A 22,186-nucleotide genomic window follows, 5' to 3' on the forward strand; every position below is an offset into this window, starting at 1 on the left:
GGGGTAATCCACCCAGTTGTGGGAGCTGGGGTCATTACGGTGCCCCAACCCAACTTTCACTGGGATGGTAATTGGCCTGGCATTTCCTGAGGGCTCTCGCACCACTGAGAGCCCCACCAGGCCACCCACTCCTGGGAGGGTGCAGTTTTAGGTCATACCCAAGACAAGGTGCCTCCTAACCATCCCCTACAGCTCCTCCCTTACCTCCAAGGATGATACATGAAGCCTTGCAGCCAGGCAATGTTACTGCCTGGCCTGCCAGCAGGCAACTGACCTTTTTATATAGGCAGCCGGGGATCTAAAATGGCTGCCACAGTCAAGCACCCGCTGGCTGCTTGGCTCAGCCCTTAAAGTGGCAGGCACAAACAGTGCCCTGCCACAGAGAGATATGCACCTCTGAAGATCATCTTAATGCCTAATTTACCTCTGGGCACTCCAGTTTAAGAACACTGCCCTTAGCTTCTTTGTACTACAGTTTACCTATAAAACAAGTAGTGATATCTACACAACCTCAAATAGCAAGTAATGAAAGTTTTCATAGTGTTCTGAGCTCCTCAAATGAAGGTGCTAATGCAAAATATTATTGAGATTGTCTTGCTCTCGTCTGTCTCTGTAATTCAAGCTTTTACCTCTAGAAACTCTAGAAACATCATATACTGTGTAAGTCTGTTGCACGCACATACACATGTGAGGCTAACCCATCTGGTGTGGCTGTGGCAATCACTAATAGGTTGTTCTTATTTTAGAGCTGCCTGGAGGATGATGGTTCCATTTTGTGGCAGCTTTTGAGGTTTTGAAATTTGTTTTCATTCTGCATTGGAACCGAATCAAAACATATTGGATGTTTGTGCAAAAACAGAATGGTGTTAAATTATCTGTTTTCCAATCAAAACCTAAGCCTCAATGGGTGCTGGCTGCTATATAGCCTGCTGCTTAGGGAGTTGACCTAGTTTGTGTGAAATGCAGGCTCAGGCTCCAACTGACTGTTTCAGAGTTGTCTAGGATCACTCCTAGATTACAGGATGTGCAGGGACTTGACTCTGGGGCCCTTGACAGATGTTACACTTAAGACACGATTAACCTGTTAATCACTTATTAAATAGTAACCTAGCCACACAGGCAGGCAATTAATGGTACAACAAAATGGGTAACCAGCCACAAAGTTATTCCACAGTGTGTAATATTTTGTTGCTGGTTTCTATTGTGTCTTAAATTGAACATGTGGCAGGGTCCCTGCCATGCAGCCTAATTCCAGCTGTATTCCAGGCTTGGTTGAGAACCCCTCATATTGGCAGGCTGACAGCCATGGGGCACAGCCTGACATGGGACTGCGCCATGCTGTTTTCAGGGTCCTGAATCAAAGGGAACACATCAGCTGCGCCAGGGTGCCAGTTCGCAGGGAGCCATGGAGCTCCCAGCAACCCAACAGGTTGATTGCTTTGCCCCACAGCTCCTAGAGGCATGCAGCCTGGTGACGGAGAAACTGGTACTGGAGACAGGTTCCTTGGTCCTAGGGTCCCCTTGTGCTTGTACATTTAACAACTGTGTGAGCAATCTGGTCCCAACCACAGGAACGCACCAGAGTCTCCAACTGGCTCCCCCTGCATTGGCAAGTAGTAATGGCACCATTGGAGTCTGATCCCCAATCCCAGAATCATGCATTGTGCCATGCAAGATTGGCATGGCAAGAGGCACAATTGTTGGCACTGGGGATCATATCACATTGTGCCATTAAATGAATGTGTGCCAGGGGCCTGAGTATCATAGTCCAGTGTCCTAACCACCAGAGCAGGTCAGTGAGGCCTTGTATTACTGCTAAAAACAGATAGTTAACTTAAAAGTGCAGCTATCCTGAAGTAAAAATACAGTGAAGACAGCACATTTCATTTTACATCAGTGTCAGTATGGCAAAATCACCTTATTTTCCCTTGCATTTGATCTCACCTGCTTTATCATGAGATTAAACTAAAATTCCTTATTCTTGCTGTTTTTACCTTTGGATAGGTCACACACACACACACACACAGCCAAAAACTGTAGTTATTTTAACAGTGAAGACAGAGCAAGAGTCAGCCTGTTCTGTATCTGTTTATCTCTATCTCTCAATCCAAAAACCTTGATGAAAACTGTGCTTGAACTGGAATATCTCTGTAAAACTTTTCAGCTTTGACAAGAAGATTCCAGCTAGCTCTGCTTGGTTTTGAAATTGGCCTCATACTAATCTTGAAAGCTGGTTGTGCTGCTCCCTGTTCCAGATAGATTGGGAATCTTGATAGAGAACCAAAATATATGAATAGGGAGTCGCGTTCTGCATATATCTAGGTGGCAAGCAGGATTTCTTTTAAGTAATGTAGGCCAGCAGTCAAAAATAAGAAAAGCATTTGAGACTGAATGATCACATGAAGCAAATCACATCATGTGAATTAGTGAATTTGTCCTGCTTAACCAAAAATCTGAAATTAATTTTGCTGGTTGTCAGGAGATTCTAATGTTCTCTGCCCTGATGATTCACTATTGTCTTTAAATATGTATTCTCTCTTTACTGTCTTCCAAAAATGTTCCACATATCTGAGAGCAATGATTGTAGGTCTTTGAAAGGTAATGGATTGCTAGCATTGGACATCAGATTCCACAAGCAGTGTGGGCAACTGTGGAAGCCTTCCTACACTACCCTTTTGATGTCCTTTTCTTTTGGAGGAACACAGGCTGAAATGCAAACAGAGTCTGTGCCTTGGACTTGGCTCCTGATGCCTTTGAGAATGGTAATTGTTGCAATTGGGGGGGGTGTCTACAGGAGATGCTACTGCGCAGTGGTTATTGCACATTTATTTATTACTTGTATAATCAAGTACTAAATAAAATGTGCAGTCAGTGGAGTTACTGCATAGTAGCACCGGCCGAACGCCTTTTAAGTGATGCTACTGTGCAGTAGCCTAATACTAGTGTGCAGTAGCATCTCAGCACAGTTTTTGCCACGTGATGCTACTGCACAGTAGTATCTGGCTACTGAGAAGTCGCACACACCACTCAACTAAGAGCTGGACTGGGATCATTTTATATTTATTCAGCAAGAGTTGACAGAAAGCAAAAAATGTGCACGTATTAAGCAGGTTTATTTTGGGCACCAAGAGGTGAAAGGATCTGCATTCTGTTACCGGCCCTTTGAGTCAGCCAAGTCTTCAAGCATTAGCTGTTGAAGTCAATAATTGTTGGTGAACACACACAACAAGTTGGTTGACAAACCAGCGAGAAAATGTTTGACATATAAAATAACTAACCTGAAATGCAAGTACAAGCATCATCATCTACACCATTTTAAAGGTGTCTACACAAAGGCAGAGAAACACATAATTGGACCAAAGAAAGAGAGACACTGGTACAGTCTAAAATACAATAAAGCATTCTGAATGTTTGTCCCTGCTCTAACCCCTTTATTTACTATGATTGTTTTGGTAGATTGTGCCTATTTTCAGTCTTTTTGCTGATTGGTACCATAAGAAATCTATTTACCAAATAAAACATAAGAATGATTTCCTTACTTTGTGGTATTAATGTAACACTTTGCATCTTCAAACTCCCTGGCTGACATTAATGAGTTACCAGTAGTTCTGCAAGCTTAAGCCATTATTTTAATAGCATGGAATATGAATATATTTGGTATCAACAAATGATAATGTAAAGGGATGATTCTGTATATATTATGAAATATGTTGTTGGCCTGATACAGGCAAGTATTAATAGAGTGTATTAAATATTTATAGCCTGGAAGTATAGAATTAAAAGATAAATGTATATTCCAATACATTTTTTGCATAAGTGGGATGCTGCTTTTATGAAAATTTTGTGGATCTAAAATATTACATTTTATATGAGTGTTTATAGTTTTTGCCTCTTTTAACAGTGGTGGTATTGCAGGTACATTAAATATGAATTTAATCTTTAAACAGTTCTGGCAAATGCATGCTTTAAAACCCAAGCTGTGGATGCTAGCAGAAAGTAAGGACCTTTTTTAAGTGGTTGAAATGTATATACTTTGAAGGTGTCCTTGTATTGTGTGCAAAAAGGGAGAAACCTTTAGTTCCTTCTTATATCTACCATATACATTTACAATAATAAGATTATTTCTAAGAAATAGTGTCAGGATTGGCATATTCAAGGGACTGAGAGTCATGATAATTACTTCCTAGGTTTTTTCCTTCACTTGTGTCTAAGCTTTAGCAGCTTCTCCCAGTGGTTGGTGCAGTGGTTGAAACAGCTAATTATGTATCCATAAACTGTAATGTCAAAGGATTAATGTGTCCCTGGGACCACGGGTCAAATCTGCTTTAGATCACAAGAGCTTGAGCTCAACTCCTAGTTGAAATATCACAAAACTACCTTGTAATTTAATCCAAGCCTTGCATTCTTATACCTCAGCTGTTGGTTGTCTTGAATAAAAGAGACCTATGATTGATTTCCCTGAGAGGTTTTTTTTATTGTTTTTTATTTTTTTTTATTTGGTTTGGTTTTGGTTTGTTTCTTTTTTTTTAATTTGCAAATAAGGTAGTGTGAGCTGGAAAGTTTAGGGAATCCTGTCTTCAACATGAATAAATCTTTTAAAGTCCTATCTTGAAATTGCTATAGAAAATGTATTATGGCACGGCGTTGGCGTTCTCCACATTCCTTTTATGTCTTACATTAAAATGCCCTGATCTTGCAAAGTGCTCTTCATGGCCTGGGCTGGGTTTCCATTCCCTGAATTCAGTGGGGCTACACTCAGGCAGTGGGATCTACCTTTTGCAGATCAAAGCCTACTAGAAACTCTTTCATGTTAAATACTAGATTTTTTTACTAACTCCTACGATAAATGGAACAGTTGAAAGGCATCTGGGTGGTCTTGTAACTGGGCAGAAGTAATGGCTTTCCTCATCTACATTTACTCTGAGTATTGTATGACATATAGCAAGGCCCCCAGTGGTCTCATTATAACATCCATATCCTTTGCTTATTGTGTCATCTTGATACTTCTGTTAAGCATAGTAGTTGTATAGCTTTTCAGGTGTTTCCTATATGAATGCATACAGTATTCCACGTTTCTGAAAAAAATGGCAGGAATGCTCTGAAACTGTTGATACACTTTCACCAATGGGCTGGAATTAAAAAATAGATTTTTTTGTAATTATATGTTTCCAGCTAAGGATTAGGTTTGTTTGTTTGGGGTTTTGTTTTGGGGTTTGTTTGGTTTTTTTTGGGGGGGGGGGGAGGTTAAGTCTATGATCAGAGCATATTCTATCCTTTATGAGTTCAAATCGCTGTGAAGCTTCAAAATGCACATAGTACAAAATTATAGCCTGTACTATGGAACATTATACTCAACTCAGTAATGAAGAAGTAGGCTGTAGCCTACAAAAGCTTATGCCTTTCTCAACAAGTTAGTCTTTAAGGTACTACCCTGCCTTGCCTTCTGCCAGACTTCAAACTAATTCAGCTAACTGCCTCTCCTCACAATAAATATATTAGTTATGTTTATAGCTCTACCATGTAAAGATCTACCTTAATATGGTCAAACTATCAGACTGAAAAAGAGATTATGCGGTGATTATGATTTTAAATTAATTTTCTCCTGTATGAAACAGGTGGCCTAATCAGATCATTAAAATAAAAACACTTTGCACTGAAACAAAAATGACAATTTCTGTGCAGTGCCCTCTTGTGGTATCACCATCTTTATGTAACAAATGATTGCAGCATCACTCACTTCTTTCTAAATTGCACCTGGCGCCCAGCCTGGTACATTGATGAATATCTCTGATTCCCACTGAAATCAGTCTGAATAGAAGTCTGTTCTCATCTTTCAGAATCAGGCCATTGAGCATCTCCTACAACATAACAGTGCATTGAGTTACTAGTATATCCAACTTCAATTTAGAAAGGGACCCTTGAAAATTTTGTCTTTTCCTAAATTTGATATTGTGCTGGAGGACTTCCCTGACCTTCTTCTTCTTGTGGCCCAACAGGTTCTTCGCGCTGTACTGCTGTTTCCGACAATAGAGCGCATGGCTCAGTCCCCCAAAGGCAAGTTCATGACACCTCTGCTGTGCAAGCTGCGGTACATTCTGTACATGCCAGTCTACCTGCTATCGTTTCTGCCAGAAAGAGCTAAAACTTCCATAGTGCGGTTTGCACTGCGAGGGCTTAAGTGTCCTGATGAAGCTTCAATAGCTACCTCCATAAGTCTCTTCAGCGTGGACTGCATTGGTGAGCAGATTTTTTCACTTGCTTTCTTCTTTTTAACTATCTCTATTTTCCATCACACTGCTTTGCTAAATGGGCGAATTAGACATTGCAAAGGGTGTGATTCATTAAAAATGAGCTTCATCCTAAAACATGAACAAATATCCAAGAATTTTTTAAAGGCAGGTTGGATTTGTCTGTGTCCCAAAGTCTTTTTCTCATCTCAAGTTAACATTTTTACAAAGGATGCAGGGGAATTTGAAATAGGTCATAAACCAGTACTTTGAATAGGTCCATGAAATGATCCACAATACTTGGAATTTTAGGGACACTCAGAATCAGGGAATTCTGAACTTGGTTGTATGTCTCCAAAACAAATGTTTTTTAAAAGAAGAAAGTTTGGAAATGTATATTTCTGCAAAACACATCAGAAAAGAAAACCATTACCTTTACTATTAACAACACATGACCTGGTTCAAACAAATGCATTTTATTCAGATTTAATAGTGCAAACGGACTAATTAATTTCACCCTTGTTTATACTTAATTTTCTTTCTGGCTGTATTTAATTTAACATTCATATGAGAGTGTTATTAAACCTAGAAAAGGGCCCTCCTCTTGCAAGTGTGCATGAGTAACTTTATGCGTATATGGAATTCTGTTCTCCAGAGCAAAGCAGAAAAATGATATTCTTCAAATGCTGGGGTATATTATACAGCATATATGAGTGTCTTTTATTTTAGGGATAAAGCAGCTTTCGGATAAGAAATCATTCAGCCATTTCTACTGAGGTACCAAAATGAAAATCAAAGCAAATCATTTAGATGCTACAATAAATAAGAAGAATAAAAACACACAAACAATTCTGCCAGGGCAAATCTATATATTTGTAACAACTCCTATTGGCACTACTGAGACTCTGTGAAGGTGAAGATAATACCTGTGAAGGGGACAGGTATTATCATCTGAATTGGACAGTGTCACAGTAAAAAGAAAATGATTGCCTTGGTAAAGAACAAATTATGGTAGCAGTCACTCCAAAGCAAACTAGAATGACTGTTATAAATAAATTACATTTTAGACCAATGGGAATACTCTGCACCTCTCAGAATTAGGCTTCTAGTTACTAACTTAAAAATTCCTCTGTAGGGTAAGTGATATATTATATGTTATAGAAATCTATATCCACTTAAGATTGCCTTACTGGGGAAGTAAATGTACATGATCACCTGGCACAGTAGTCTCTCACATTCTTCCTTTCAGTACCCTGGCTTCAGTTGCAGCGAGTGAACAGCTGTATAATAGCATAGTGTAAACTAAAATAATGCACTATTTGCCATATTTTTTTCTAAAACTTTCTGCCACAACAGTATAAGCAGCCCAGAAAGCGAGTGTTTTTGGCTTTAGGGCCTAATTTTCATCTGGTGTGGTCACATTAATGTTACAGTAAATTAGGGTCTGACCTCTGTGTCTTGCAGCCAGTTCTGTGGGGCTAAATAGTGTCATTCAGTGTTGCTCAGCATTCCCCATTGATTTCTTGAGAAATTCTCTTTGGAAAGTGATGGGATGATATGACTCATTGACTTCAAAGAAAATACATGTATAAGTTAATGCTATTTGTGGAAGAAAGAGTTTGCAGAAAGAAGCCCATAGACCTTTTTATTTATTTATAAACTGTTTAAGAAGTAGAAAAAACATCACAATATGTGTCTGGATTTAACACAGATTTGTTGTTATCTAGTTCAGCAATCAGCCTGGTCAAATTCCTGTTTTGTATAGCCACTCATTTGTGAGTTAGCATAGCATATGAAATGGTGGTAGTAAATACTGTTCTGATTGACTTCTTGTCCTTTAATAAGCTATTAGATATGGTTCAGAAACATTCAGCAAATGGATGTTTCTCCTCTCCAGGAAGTTTGTTTGTCAAGTCATTAAAAATACACGTGTTACCTTTGGCACATACATCTGTTGCATTGCTGTAATTGTAATAAAAGCTATGATTAAGGGCAGAAAGACAGTAAAAGTTTCCTTAAAAGTAATGCATCCGTTAAAACAAACCAACCTGCCAGGGATTCATTACCACATCCAAAGCTTAGTCACAACAATATGTTTTCTCTCCTGTGAAAGGAAATGAGATTTGAAAACTTAATTATAACAAGACCTTAAGGCCTGATGCTGCTTGCACTGAAATCAAGAGGAGAATGCCATTCAGAGGGAATTGAATCAAATCACTGGTTAGGACAGTCAACTATGAGGATGAATATGTTGAAAGGGGAGGATAATGTTCCTTTATCATCTGTCCCAATTTCCATCCAATATATATGTTTTTCTACATGTGATTCCAAATAGTGTTTTGTTTGTCCAAATGTAACTGATGTTGATATCTAGGAAGCCCAATCAAGGAGCAAGGCCCCATTGTGTTAGGCACTGTACAGGTAAGTACCAAGAGTCCTAATCCCAAATTGCTAAGAGCCTGCATCGGGAGAGGGGTCACATAGATCAATAGGTAACTAGGTAGCCAAAATGAACAGAAAATCCCTGTTAGGTGCAAGTACAGTGTGACATAGTGTGGCTGTGCCAAAGGTGGGGTTTATGTCGGGAGCCGTACTATCAATCTGATGTGCCCCCCTCCCCCCTCAACTCACCTGCCATGACTTGGTGTTACTGAATGAAAGGAAGGGGTTCAGTGGAGATCTTCTTCCTGGGGGACCCCAGGGACGGTAGTACTCACGGTCTTGACGCGATGTTCTGTGCGGCTCTGCCTCCTGTACTCCCTGTCCACTCACCAACCTAATAGGTGCCACCTATGTAGATTGGCCGTGCCCCGTCGACCCCTTTCATGAGGGGGACTGGCGTCGGTGTGGGTTCTGGTGAGCTAGCCTGGTTGTCATGACAGCTAGTGTCTCTGCCTTGGATGCTGACAGGCTAGGCTTCCGTCAGCTGGCATCCTCCTTGCTGCCTCTGGGCGGGACGCCTTCCAAATCTCTTTATCCAGTAGACCGCTGGAAAGGCGGGGGTTGAGAGGTGGTGGAACTGCCTCCTCCCTCCCAGCCTTCTACAGGGGCTCAGCTTCCCCTGGCTCTGGATGCCAGCACTGAGCCGGCTGCAGCACTCCTGCCCGCCACAGTAGCCTCACCACACCGGGTGTGCTCCACGCTGGCGTGCTTCTTCTCCACCCTCCGGCTGGGTTCCAGTGGGGTTGTTAAATCTTCCCGCGGCGGCTGCTTTAGCTGCTGCAATTGGCTCCGCTGTTCCCCACCCACTTGTGCAGCTTGTGGCCTGCGGCGACTGCCCCTCCACTTCGGGAGCCTGTGGGGGCGTCTTGCCGCCACGCATAGCCATTTTGTTTGTTTGCATTAAGTCTCTAGCAAAGACGTTTTAGGACAAATGCTTAAAGAAAAAACATAAATGACAGACTAATTGTAGGATACATATAATTCTAAAACTGCCCTGGGTGAAGAGACCAAAAAGCATTCTAGGACCGAATACAGGAGTGTTTGGCCTTGCCAGTCTCTGAAACAGACAATCATTAGGTTTATTTCAAGTTAGCAAAGACAATCTGAATATTTCATATTCTCATATTTAATAAAAATAATGAATAGTCTATAAAACTTGCATTGTTGTTCAATACTGGAATATTTTGGCACTTATCCTGCTCAAATCTGAAAATATTGCTTCAGTGACAAATGCAAGTAGCAGGCTTACGGGGAGAGTAAACCACACTATCTACATAGAACAGGATTTATTGTCCACTAGTTCGGCTGGCAAACTTCCTCCATTTGTTTCTGTAAAATTTCCACAAAAGCACAGACATTACATAATGGATAAACACTGCAAGGCTGGTTAGAGAGGCAGGCTTGTAGGTCAGAGGTTAACGTCTGGATGACAGTGAAGATACAGATAAGCACAATAGCAAGAATAACCTCCAGCCTGCCCATTAGCAAGAATAACCTCCAGCCAGCCCATACTTGCTCATTCTTTGTGATCTTGAACCTGTGACTTCTCTTGAGAAACCTCCCTGTTTGTTTAACCTGTTTATAGGCCAGGGTAGTAGCTGAACTCATGGAGGGCTGATTTGCTTTATTGGGTTTGGGAAGGGTGGAAACAAAGGAAAAATCATAACTTAAAAAACAGCATGTGAAATTGTTTTAAAAAAGCATAAAATGAGAGCTAGATGCAGCAGTTTCTTTCACTTCAGATCCTTCACGTCTGTGCAAGGTTTGAAAATACTTTAAAAATATACCTGAGCCACAAAATTTAGATCTCAATCAAATTTCCCCAAAGTTTGAGGCTTGCTGGGTCCCAGGTTTGAACTTCATTTGCTTTAGACAGAGGGTAAAAAATATCTAAGCCTTAGTCTTACTTAAAGTCAGTAGGACTAAGGTTCCCTTGGGGTCTCAATCACTTTTGAAAATGATGTTTTACCTCTGAAGTCTCTGCAGATCCTGGATTTTGATTTTCCCAGAGCTGGCAGGATGCACCAATCCTGGGATTCATTTGTGATCCTTCTGTCTCTTCAAAAGCAGAGAGACTCCAGCATGCTCATTTATTTGCAGATGATTCATTTTCTTGCTGTCAACAGAAAATAGTATTATGATTCACACATAAAAGATGATCGAGAATGGTTGAGTGGACTAGTGAAAGTTTCTGGGTTCTAGCTGCAGTCCTGCCACTGGTCTCGAGTCTTATTTGGACAGGTCCCTTCCCTTCTCTGCTTCAGTTCCTTCACACGTGAAATGGGAATGTTCTTTGTCGTAGTGTTGCAGTGCTTTGGGATTATAATACTGTAGACATGCAGATTTAGTTGTTAGCTTCACAAGATGATTTTAAAAACTCTTGAACAGCTCCCCATGCCCATCACTTTAAGTGATGAAATGTGAATCCTTTGCCTTTCTGTCTCTAAATAATATTTGTCAAACAAAAATGGATTCTTGCAGGTTTAAGAAAATAGGTACCTAAAAGTAGAAACCCAAGTTAGCTTATTTTGAACTTCCACCTTGCTTTGATATGAAAACATTTACAGAGCATCATTGACAGAGCTTTCCTTTTCTAGATTGAAATATTTGTCCTGGTCGCTCAGGGCGTCTATAGGGGCGGGGGTTACTTAGAGTAGCTGTTGGGAGCCACTTTAAATAAAACACACACAGTGTCTCATGTATTCAGTGTCCCGTGCTTCATAATGGCTACTGAGGTGATTTAACTAAAGCTCGTTCAATGCAGAGATGATGAATACACATGATGCTGAGGCTGCTGGAGCATTCTAATTAGATTAATCGAATCTGCTCCAACACATTCTGATTAGTTGGAGCAGGCATTGGGCACTTGTACAGGTGCCCCCTGTGTTTATTTTCCAAGCCAGACATTTTTTTAAATGGCCACTGTTTTATTGAAGTGAATTTGTCTACTCCTAAAAGTAAGTCTACACAGTGCAGTGCAGTACCACATAGAGCTACCTCATCTCCTTCAGCTTGCTCAGGTTTTGGAAGCAATACAGGGGTCTTGCATGTTTCTCTGAATAGCAGTATAAGGCAAGTCCTCACTTTGAGTTTTACCATGACGTTCTCAGCAAGTTAATTTAACCTCAATGCAGCACCATGTTTGCGTTGTTATGGTGCTTCCAGGACTGGAACTAGCTCAGGCAACTCTGCACATCCATACAGACATGCACGAATAGTCTGGAAACAGAAGTCCTCTACTTTGGCCTTCTAGGTTAAGAAGGCTTTGCCCATTATAATGACCTTCACTTTCACTTAGAGTTACAGTGCTCAAAGTATGGCCCATCGGCTGAATCCTGTCCGTTAAGCTGAGTCATCTGCCTGTGGGACTCTCCACAAATCTGGAAATTTGGTGGTGGGGGGAGCAGCAGTAGTGTTAATTGGCACAGCCCTGGGAGCCATGTAGCAATTAATGTTGCCACTGCTCCCTTAATGCTAATTTTGTGTTCCATGGGTCAGATGACATGACCCTATGTGCTAGATCAGGATGGTGCATGGCCCTGAACCTGGTACACGGCCCCAGACCTGACATTAGGGGTCAGTTCACAGCCTTGACCTGGCACATGGGGTAAGTCCACATGCCGTATCCAATCAGTGGACCTGGCCATATACACTGAATCCAGCCCACGGATTGTCTGTACCCCACTCATTCAGCCCACGCTCTGGAAAGATTGATCTGACTGACTTAGAGTGTCAAAGATATGGCCTGCAGGGCTGTTGGAGGGGCACAGAGCCCTGTTAGGTGTATTTTGGCCATGTTGGGGCAAGTGGGTACAGTTTCTGCCAATGAGATTCCATGCCAGCCAGATCTGGCCTGGGGGTTATCCAAATGAGTTTGACAAATGTGACTTAGAGGATTGTTTTCCTATGTACTAGTGATCATCACTATTACTATTTATATTACAGTACTGATTAGATGTTCCAACCAAGATAAATTCCCATTGTGCTAAGCACTGTAGAAACACACAGCAAGAACCACTTCCTGCCACAAGGAGTTTATAATCCAAAAGGACAAGGCAGAGAGTAGGAAGGGGGGTAAAAAGGACAGTGATATAGGGTGAGTTGCCTGTGGTCACACAGGCGGTCAGTGGCAAAACTGGAAATAAGCCCCAGATCTCCTGAGTCCCAGAGCAGTGAACTATATGTATCTAACACATTAGCCTTGGACATTTGTTGGCCTTGAGCTACTTTTGGATCATTGACCCTAAGCAGGGGAGACTAAGAAACTTCTAATGCATTTTGAACCTTGACCTTGAAATTCATATTGCAAAGGGTCTCATTACACTGAGGCATCCATCAGCATGAGTAATTTTGTGGAGAGGTAGGAGAGTAAAGTAGGAAAGAAGCTGAGCAGATTTGTATATCTAGACTTGTGAATTTCCACACTGATTTTCTAGACTTGTTCAACTCAAAGCCCCAGAAGAGGAACATGATTTGCCTTATTCCTTCTGATCGTGCCACTCATTTTGAATACCAGGTTTGACTGTTATAATAGATAATAGTCTACCTTCCCAAAACCCTTCCAAATGTGCCTTTGCCTGGATAGCCAGAAACACTGGGTGTTTATACACGTGCTCCGGGAGTGGGGGAAGACGGGGGGTTGGGGAGCACTTAATTTGAGTGGCTCTGAGAGCTAATTAAAGTGCCTGGACCATCTTGTGTATCAGTGTCCCCACACTTCAAAATGGCAGCTGGGGTGCTTTATCTAAAGTTTGTCAAAAGAGCTTTAGCTAAAGTGCTCCTGCTGTATTTGGAAGCATGTGGATGCTGATACACATGACGCTGGAGGCTGCTGGAGCATGGTAATTACCACACTCCAACAGACTTAATTAATTGAGTCTGCTCCAATGCGCTGTAATTGCAGCACGCCGGAGCAGCCTCTGTGTTATCCAAATGGGGTATAGTTACAAGTGCTGTCCTGCAGAGCAGCATCTGACCTGCCTGATTAAAATGCTGCATCTGTACAATCTGGACCATGTGGCACAGGTGGCAAGGAAGTCTTCGTCCTTCCTCCATTCCTCCCTACAATCCTTGTGCGCTCATATGCAGGAGAAAAAAATCTTTCCTCTAGGGGTAAGTTATTCATTGCCATATGTCTGCAAGGTGTCTTGCATGTTTCTCTGAATATGCTGCTACTGGATGTGTGAAGAGCCAGGAGACTGCTCTTGATTAGCCACCAGTCTGACCCAGAACTCAAACCCTTCAGTCATCTTGCTTCTGAAGGATCCAGTGTGCTGCCCCAGTGGAGCCCCATTATTATTTGACATTTTAAATGATGATCATAATATGTATTTTTGCAAAGTGTTTAAGAGAGTGTTTCCTTACCTGTGGAAACACAGTAATATTTTATCACCTGCCTTCCAGGAAAAGGGGCCAAAGAATAACAACCTTTAATATTTTCATGTTTCCTCTGCTACTGTTTATTTTCCTGTGTGATGCCTGACTAAAATGTTTGCTTAATGTTGTCGGACAACTCACCTTCCCAAGACAGCACATAAGCTGATGGAAAAACCCCACATCTGCCTTCTTCTCTCTGTGAGTGAACTAAAGTTTTCCCTATTTAAGAGTAGGATGCTCATATTAATTTATTGGAGGAAGGCAAATATCTTTTATATATTTACAGTCCTATTTATATATTTACAGTCCTATTCCCCAAATAAAAGAAAAAAGAAAGAAAAAATTTTACAAGGGAATTTTATTATGTGTAAAAGATTTTATTTTCCTTTGCAAGTCCTGCGCAAATAATAACAATAATAATATGGAAAGTTCCCGTTCAGCTTATGTTCCATAATTTTCTTTCGTTCTTCTTTCTTTCTTTCTTTCTCTCTTTTGTTTTTTTTTTTGGGGGGGGGGGGTTTGCAAAAAAAAAAAAACCCGTCATTTTCTTCCCGTTAGAAATATTACTCATAAGGCTTGAATGTTTTGATAATGGAACTGTTGATAATTTCCAGGAAGTACAAAGAACAATTTGAAGTTTGCTTGCAGGTCTGTTTATTCATCTCTGGTGGCGTTTTGTCCCTACGGAGTGGGTGAGTTTGACAAACTTGCAAATACTGTTAACAGGGTTGGGAGTAGGAGGAGGATAATCAGTAGTGCGGAAGAGATGTTGAAAATAAGTATCTGTCAGTTAAATGCTAGCAGCTGTGCTTGCTTTGTGTTAGTGTCGGTTACAGTCATTTGCGTAGTGGGATTTTTTTTCATTTTGGGCCTGATCCAAAGCTCATTGAAAAGAAAGACTCCCATTGATTACAGCATGCTTTTGATCATGCCTTTTATATAAAGTGTGCCATTTCAAACTTTCTAACAAATGCCATATTTACCATACTGGGGTATGCGTTTTGACCAGGGAAGCTGATTTTTCTTCTCCAAAATAGAAACATGGAGGAATAGAAGCATGAAGATGCTGTGCTCTTATGGCTACCAAAATGGTTACTGCTTCTTTCAGGTCCAGCAGATAGCAGGGGAGGAGTCCAATGTTAACCTTCTCACCGATGCTGAGTCAACAGTAGCTTTTGTCTGAGCAGCCAGAAGCTGCCACCAATTCCTTAGTGGCTCTAAGAGGGTTAGCACTGTAGCTTGTGTCTGAAGCAGCCATTGATCCTGCTGGGGGCAAGTTCACTGCTGCATGCTGTTGGCCATGACTCTGGAAAAATCTTCACTTTCCTACATTCTGCCATCCAAAAACTAGCTGTGTTTCTTATTTGGGGGTGTAAGGTATGTGAGAAGATGCGGTGTCTAGTTTGAATTTGGTAGTCCCACTCTAAGTTGAGAAATGGTTATAGGAATTAGGCAGGAGTTTAATGTAGAAAAGAGATGGGCAAGGGTGGATGTGATAATATTCTTCCAATGCAGAAAAGGTGATGTTGAGGAGAAAGGCACAGTTCTTACCACTACTCCCTGGGTAGTGGAAGGGGGAATTAAGTTAATTTGCAGCAAAGAATATTAAGGGTCGATATTAGAAAAAACTTTTCCTAACATGTTAGAGAAGTGAAACACTGGAAACTAGAGCATCTAGAGCAGTGCTTTTCAACCTTTTTTGATTTGTGGACCCCTAAAAAAATTAATATGAAGATGCAGACCCCTTTAGAAATTTTTTATGGAGGTGCCTTTGGGCCCCTTTGAATTGTAAGTGTGGGTATTCACATACTTGTGAATCACATACTTGTGATCATAGTCACTTCTGGTGGACCCCTTAGACATAGTCTGGAGACCCCCAGGGATCCACAGACCACAGGTTGAAAACAGCTGATCTAGGGGGTTATAGAATGGAGATTTTTTAAGTACATGCAAGACTGGCACCTGTCAGAGATAACCATGCATAAGTGCAGAAATTTGGACTAGATGACTTTCTGAAGCTCCCTCCATCCTACATTTCACTCTTTCTGTTATTAGTGATTAACTTAGCTTATTTAGCACTTGTGTGAGGTTGATGTCAACACTCTACAAATGCCCGTTCCAAGCAGCTCCAGTGAAGTGCATAAGCTGGTAGATAAACCACACACATTTGTGTCCTGGAATAAGCCTTTGTGGAGTATCTAGGCTGGTATTTACAAAGGTGTTACCTAATTTGAATGAATTAGCATTGAAATCCAAATTACAGTCGGCTAAAGACTCCAGTCTAGATATAATTTCTAGTGTCAGTTTAAACCACCATTTATGTCTTTGTTGCCATAAATCACAGAAGCCCCCTCCAAGGTTCATATTCTCCTTGTATTACTCTCTCATGTGAACAGTGACAAGAAGAAAACTCCTAAGGATTTTTTGCATATGAGAACATAATTGGATGAGGGTACGAGTTTAGATTATCAAGAATGAGTTCAGTACTGCTAATTGTTACAGTTCAGATTTGAAATCAGTATTAAAAATCCATCACAAATGGGGTTTTCTCTGTGGGGAGATGGAGTGAGGGGCAGAGTTGTAACAATACAAAACATAGGACCACATCAGCTAATGCAGGGACTGGGAAGTATAAAGTTCACCTTTCTTTATCATTTAAATCCACTTAGGGAACATGTCCCCCTTTCAAGGGCAGATAGTGTTCTAAATGATGGTTCCACAAGGAAAGGTCATCTTAAGGCCCTAATCCAGGAAAGCCATTAAAAAGATTTCAGTACAGCTACTCACGTGCTTGAACACTTGCCTAGGAGAGGATAGTCATTCCTGTGAGAGGTCTGGTAAGGGTCTCTGTGCTGAGGTCCTAAATGGATCCATCAGTGTCCGTTCTGAGCACCTCTGGCAGTAGTACCGCCGACTTTAAATGTCCTGTCTTTTCCACTCCTACACACAAGGTGGGGCTGTAGGTACTTTCCACCATCAACCTGTGGCCCCTACCAGAAGTGCCATCATCAGACCCGTCTGTCCAGAGTATGGGAGAGCTCACTCAGCCAAGTTCGTTTCCAGTTTAAGGTGCATAATACTCTGTGTTAGTTTAAGTCAACGGGAGTTGTGCCCATGTAACTCAGAGCAGGATTAATCCAGAGAAATTCCAATTTCCGTCATCTACACCACCCCCTCCGTGCATGCTGCAATGCATAAAGCAAATGAATGTTTTTCACACTCCCCAACAAGGCATCTATTGTTTGTAAAGCACCTGGATATAATTGTTGAATAATGTTTTGTTTATTGTTGCCTTCAGCCCCTGCTGTGCTTTTTTTTTTGCGCTAGCTTTTATGTATAGTTCTGATCTTGCAATGGCTTTAAGATCAAGCAGATTAGGGAAGCCGATTATGATAAATACAGCTATTCTGCATGTTTGGGGTTTTATTATTATTATTATTGTACACTAATTGAAATGTTTTGATTCTAAACCCGTGTGTAAATGGGCAAGGAAGCCAAAGCAAACATTTACATCATGTAAATCTCCAAACATCAACATTTTTTCTAATTTTTTTGGTGTGTGTGTTCCTACTTCAGTCATCCCTGGTACTAACCAGTTCCTTCTGTTTGATGCTTTAAACAGTAAATTATACAATATTTCCAAGATTGCTGTTGGCAATAATTACCGATAGAAAATATGTTTTCCCCTTAGGAAATTACACTGCTGTTTGGTATTATTATTTCTTACCACCACGTTCTGAGACTTTGTGAGGAATGACAGAGATTGCTTCCTTGGGAGCAAAGGATAAACTGGAAAGGAAACTAGTGTTACACTCCTCTGAAGAACCTTACAATAAGATGGGCAACTTACCAGGAAAAAATGTGACCAGATGGTAGTACATTCCCTGAGGAAAACATATTTTCAAAAGCTAAATCTGCTTTTTGCAGGTCATTTCAATCTGACATGAAACCTCAATCTAGATTTGATTAAACACATTGCAATGTGGGTAGTTCTGTGTCAGTACCAGGACGATATTTCAAACGTGGACAAATTGTAATATGCAAATAACTTCCAAAGTACGAATGAGCTAAGTGCTTTGGGTTTCTGTCATTGCGAAAAGTTTTTATATTCTAGAATCAAATCAGGTCTGGCTGATTTTGTTTTTTAATTTATTTCTTAGGAGAGAGACAGTAAAAACAAACCACTGCAAATGAGCTATTTGGTGCTAGAGAGTCATAGGGTCTAGAGACAGATTGTAAACTCTTAGGGGCCAGGACTGAATTTTCCCTATGTATTTGTACTCTTGCAAAATAAAATGATTCATAACATCAGGAAGATCCAGTCACTCTCCAAATAAACTTTGGGTTTTTTTTTTCCTTTTCTTCCATTTACTAATAATATCTTGTCCTTTTAGATATATTGGAAAATGGAAAGATGTTGTGAACACATTGGCTTATCTGAAATTTTTCTCACATACTTCCTAATGTCTGATAGTTGCAGGATGACTGTTTTTTCCAGCCTGACTTAGACAGGAAGACTTCACTTAAATATCCTGGGAGACAGTGACTAAGAATTCTTGAATTCTCTATGGAGATCCCCTCTAGGACATTAGATTTGTGTAGGAATGTATCTTTGTGTCCTTCCTGGTTAAGTTTCTCCGTGCTGTCTTCCATTGGGTATTTCCTATATGAAGTACTCTAGCTAGGACTGTCACTTCTTAAAGGCTTTTCAGATAGTGCAGTTTAGGCATATAGGTTAAGGAGTTGTTTCCAGCAGGTGGAGTAGCTTATGACCATAGATGCTAATGAGTTAAGTAATACAAATACCTAATGACAGTTTGATGAGACAGGTTCTTAAGGAAAGAGCTCAAAAGTAAAAGCACCTTTTCCTATTCTCTGCAGAGTTTTTAGCTCTGCACAACTACTAAAAAAGAACAAACTTCAGCTGCACATAACCATTATTAGGTCTGTTTTTTTATATGGACCTGAGAGCTGAAGACTCACTAGATCAGAAGAAAGATGCCTCAGTAACTTCAAAAAAAAGCACTGAAATAAATACTTCTGGAAAACTGTGAAGAATCTAATATTAAAACTTGAATAGGGAATGTTGTATCTTAGCCTGTAGGGTCGAAAAGCAACGTAAAAGTACATGTAGTAAATGTAGTGAAAGCCCAACTTCAGCGGGCAGAACATGTGCTTAGGCTGATGGAAGTAGACTGTCTTAAACATGTCTTGGATGGCCATTCCTTTGGCATTTGATCTCATGGCCCACCAGGAATATAGACAGATGATGCTGAAAAAGTCCTAAAAGCTTCCAAAGTTAATTCATTACTAGTAAAGGGAAAAATGTGTTGGTGATGGAAAAAAATGGAGAAAAACATGAGGAACATCTATGTCAGGGGTCGGGAAAATTTTTTGGCTTAGAGTGCCAAAAACACTCCAACTTCCAACCAGTCCTCAATCTGGCGTGCAAGATGCAGGGGAGCCAGAGGGGCCCAATGCTCATTGCTGGCGGCAGCTGCACATGCACCTCCAAGCAGATGGCAGGGGAGGAGCCAGGGTTGTGCTGCCCCAGGCCCCTTCCAAGCCATGTGCCCAGAGGTGCATGCACACCTGCCACAACCACAGCTAGGGCTGCTGAGCCCCATGCAGCTGTTTCCAGCCTCCCGGCTGCAACCAGCCTGGGCTCTGGGCAGATCTGCTGGCCATGGAGCCCAGGCTGGTCACAGCAGGTGGCTGGGAGGCTGCAGTGCCAAGTGCCAGCTGCCTAGAGCTTGGGCTGGCTGTGGTGTTGCCAAGGCAAATGGCCTTGCGTGCCATCATCTGTCATGTGTACCAGGGTTGCCAATCCCTGATCTAGGTTATTATGGAGCTAATGGAGTATGTACATAAACAATAATACAGATGAAAGGAAGCTCTTATTTGTATATCAGCTGCTCTGCTCCCTGCCCTCTGCTGCTATGCTGCCTGGTCCTTCCCAGATCTACTACACACACACAGGCTGCCCATGCCACTTGTGGCATGTGTCCACAGGTTGGCCACCCCAGAGCTAAGGGGTGTGCAACTCAGTGATGCAGGTGATGCAGACCCTGGGTTCTAGCCTGGATCCTTGTGTCAGGGCAGGAACTTCCATTCTGCTCTCTATTAATTTTATAAAATGCCTAGTGAATACAAGAGGCTCGCTTGCAAGGGGAGCACTGGAGAAGGGCCCTGGATACTGCCCAATCTGTGGTATGGTGGTTAGACCATGAGGGTTGGAAGTCAGATAGTGACTGGTTCACATCTTCTTTGGATTAAGGGGTGTAGACCCCTGCTGTCTGGCATCCTGTTCAAGTAAACTACAGCTAAAGCATGAGAGGGTTTGTGGCTACTTCCCCTCTATTGTTTCCCAAATTTAGGGTCAGCTACACGTGAGTTTGTAGCCTACTACACATAGTCTGTGTGTGCATGTTTATGCACCCACAGTGCTGGGGCAGGGTGAAAAATATCTAGGTACGAGGCTAGGAAGATGGCATTTATGTGCGCAAAGGGAAGTTGAATCTGCTTGTAGTGTCTGAAAAGATGTTGCTAAAAATAGTTCATAGACATTTGATATGGATGGATGTAAATTCATGATTCTGTCATAGTTTTGAGTAGCACAGTAACGTAGGAATCAAACCTGGTGTCCACTGAGTCTAGCATCCTGTTTCTAGCGGTGGACAGAATCAAGCATTTCCATGGAAAGTGCAGGAATTTGGGAGTAGGCACATTTAGGACCACCTGTACCCCATGTAGATCCCATTTGAATCCCTAATAGATATATTTTGGTTTCAGCCCTGAAGTACATCCCAAAAGTTGGTTGTTGGTTATGATAACTCTGGATATTCTTTAATACTCATATACATATCCAGTTCTTTTATGAACCTTGTTGTGTTCTTGGCCCTGATAGCTTCCTTTGGCAATAAATTCTAGTTTAATCACATTGCGTGAAAAAGTATTTCCTTTTTTACTGGTTTTGTATTTCAATGAATGTTCTCTTGTTCTTGTGTTACAAACAAGTTGGCAAATGATTACTAGTGAGGTACAGAAGGGATCCGTGCTAGGCCTGGTTGTATTTCAGAGGCAGAGATGGCATGTTAACAAAACTCACAGATGATACTAAAATGGGAGCTGGTCCAGACACTAGTAAGGGACAAAGATATAATAGAAAGGAGTATAAAGGTTAGAGATACAAGCAGGAAATATCTACATGAGATTCTGTCTGGAAAAATTCAAGCTCAGAAAGTATACGAGGAAAAGTAATTTAAAAGACAGATATTCAGTGGAAGGGGCATATCTGGAAAGCAAAGTGTCAAAAGGCTTTCAAACCCAGGGCTGATATTAGATAGCAAGTCTGATATGAGCTGGAAGTGCAGTAGAGTATCAGAACACCTAATGCAAAGAAATCACATCATGGAGCAAACAAAAGATTGGATGCATCATTGCATTTAGGAAACCTCTACCCTCTCTGATTTTTCATGGGCAGGAGTTGTCCTGGTATTTCTCCCGATAGCCCTGGAAGAGCATATCTCCTCCTTCTCTTCCTTTATCCTACAGTCGGGAAGCCTTTAAGGCTGGGGACAGACATTACACATAAACCAGTTTAAGTGATCAGAAACTGACTTAAACCTATAACAGAACAGATGTTCAGTGCACATAAACCAGCCTGAAAATGACTGAAACTGGTTTGAGATAAACCTGGTTGAATATCAGCCTTAAGTGATTTGGATCAAACTGGTTTATGCAATGTTTGCTTCAGACCCCTTGCTGGTTTAAGTTAAATCAGACTCCCCCAGCATCCTGGCATGCTCTCTGGACTGGGCAGGGCTCTCTGCTCCATAGCAGGGCTGGTCCCTCCCTTCTACTCCCTGACTGCAGCTCCGGCAGAGACTGCAGGGGTCTGCCTGGCTTCTGCTCCTTCCCCTCCCCTCTAAGCAGGGATTCCACCATCTCCTGTGTCTTACACAGACACCTCTCAGCATTAGCTAGCAGACCATGTGCTGGCTACGGTCCATGCTGTGGCAGAGAGAGCAAAAGCAGAATCAACAGGTAGCTGGTAATGTTCCTCTGTTGTTTTCTTAATGGGGTGATAAACACTGTTATCAATTCCCTGCTGGGCTGCTCAGGAGTGGGAGGAACCCCTC

The 22,186-nt window shown here is 41.5% G+C and overlaps 1 protein-coding gene across 3 annotated transcripts in view; it reads left to right on the top strand.

The window, feature by feature from the left end:
- The window catches only part of LDAH (lipid droplet associated hydrolase), a 212,529-nt gene that overhangs the window by 150,540 nt on the left and 39,803 nt on the right, over positions 1–22,186 (top strand). For all 3 annotated transcript variants that reach the window (XM_059729282.1, XM_019481514.2, XM_019481521.2), the window contains exon 5: positions 5,997–6,237. In XM_059729282.1, coding sequence (XP_059585265.1) covers positions 5,997–6,237 — 241 coding nt within the window. The remainder of the gene's footprint in view (positions 1–5,996; positions 6,238–22,186) is intronic.

Source organism: Alligator mississippiensis, chromosome 1 (assembly GCF_030867095.1).
Source record: "Alligator mississippiensis isolate rAllMis1 chromosome 1, rAllMis1, whole genome shotgun sequence".
NCBI classification, from domain to species: Eukaryota; Metazoa; Chordata; order Crocodylia; family Alligatoridae; genus Alligator; species Alligator mississippiensis.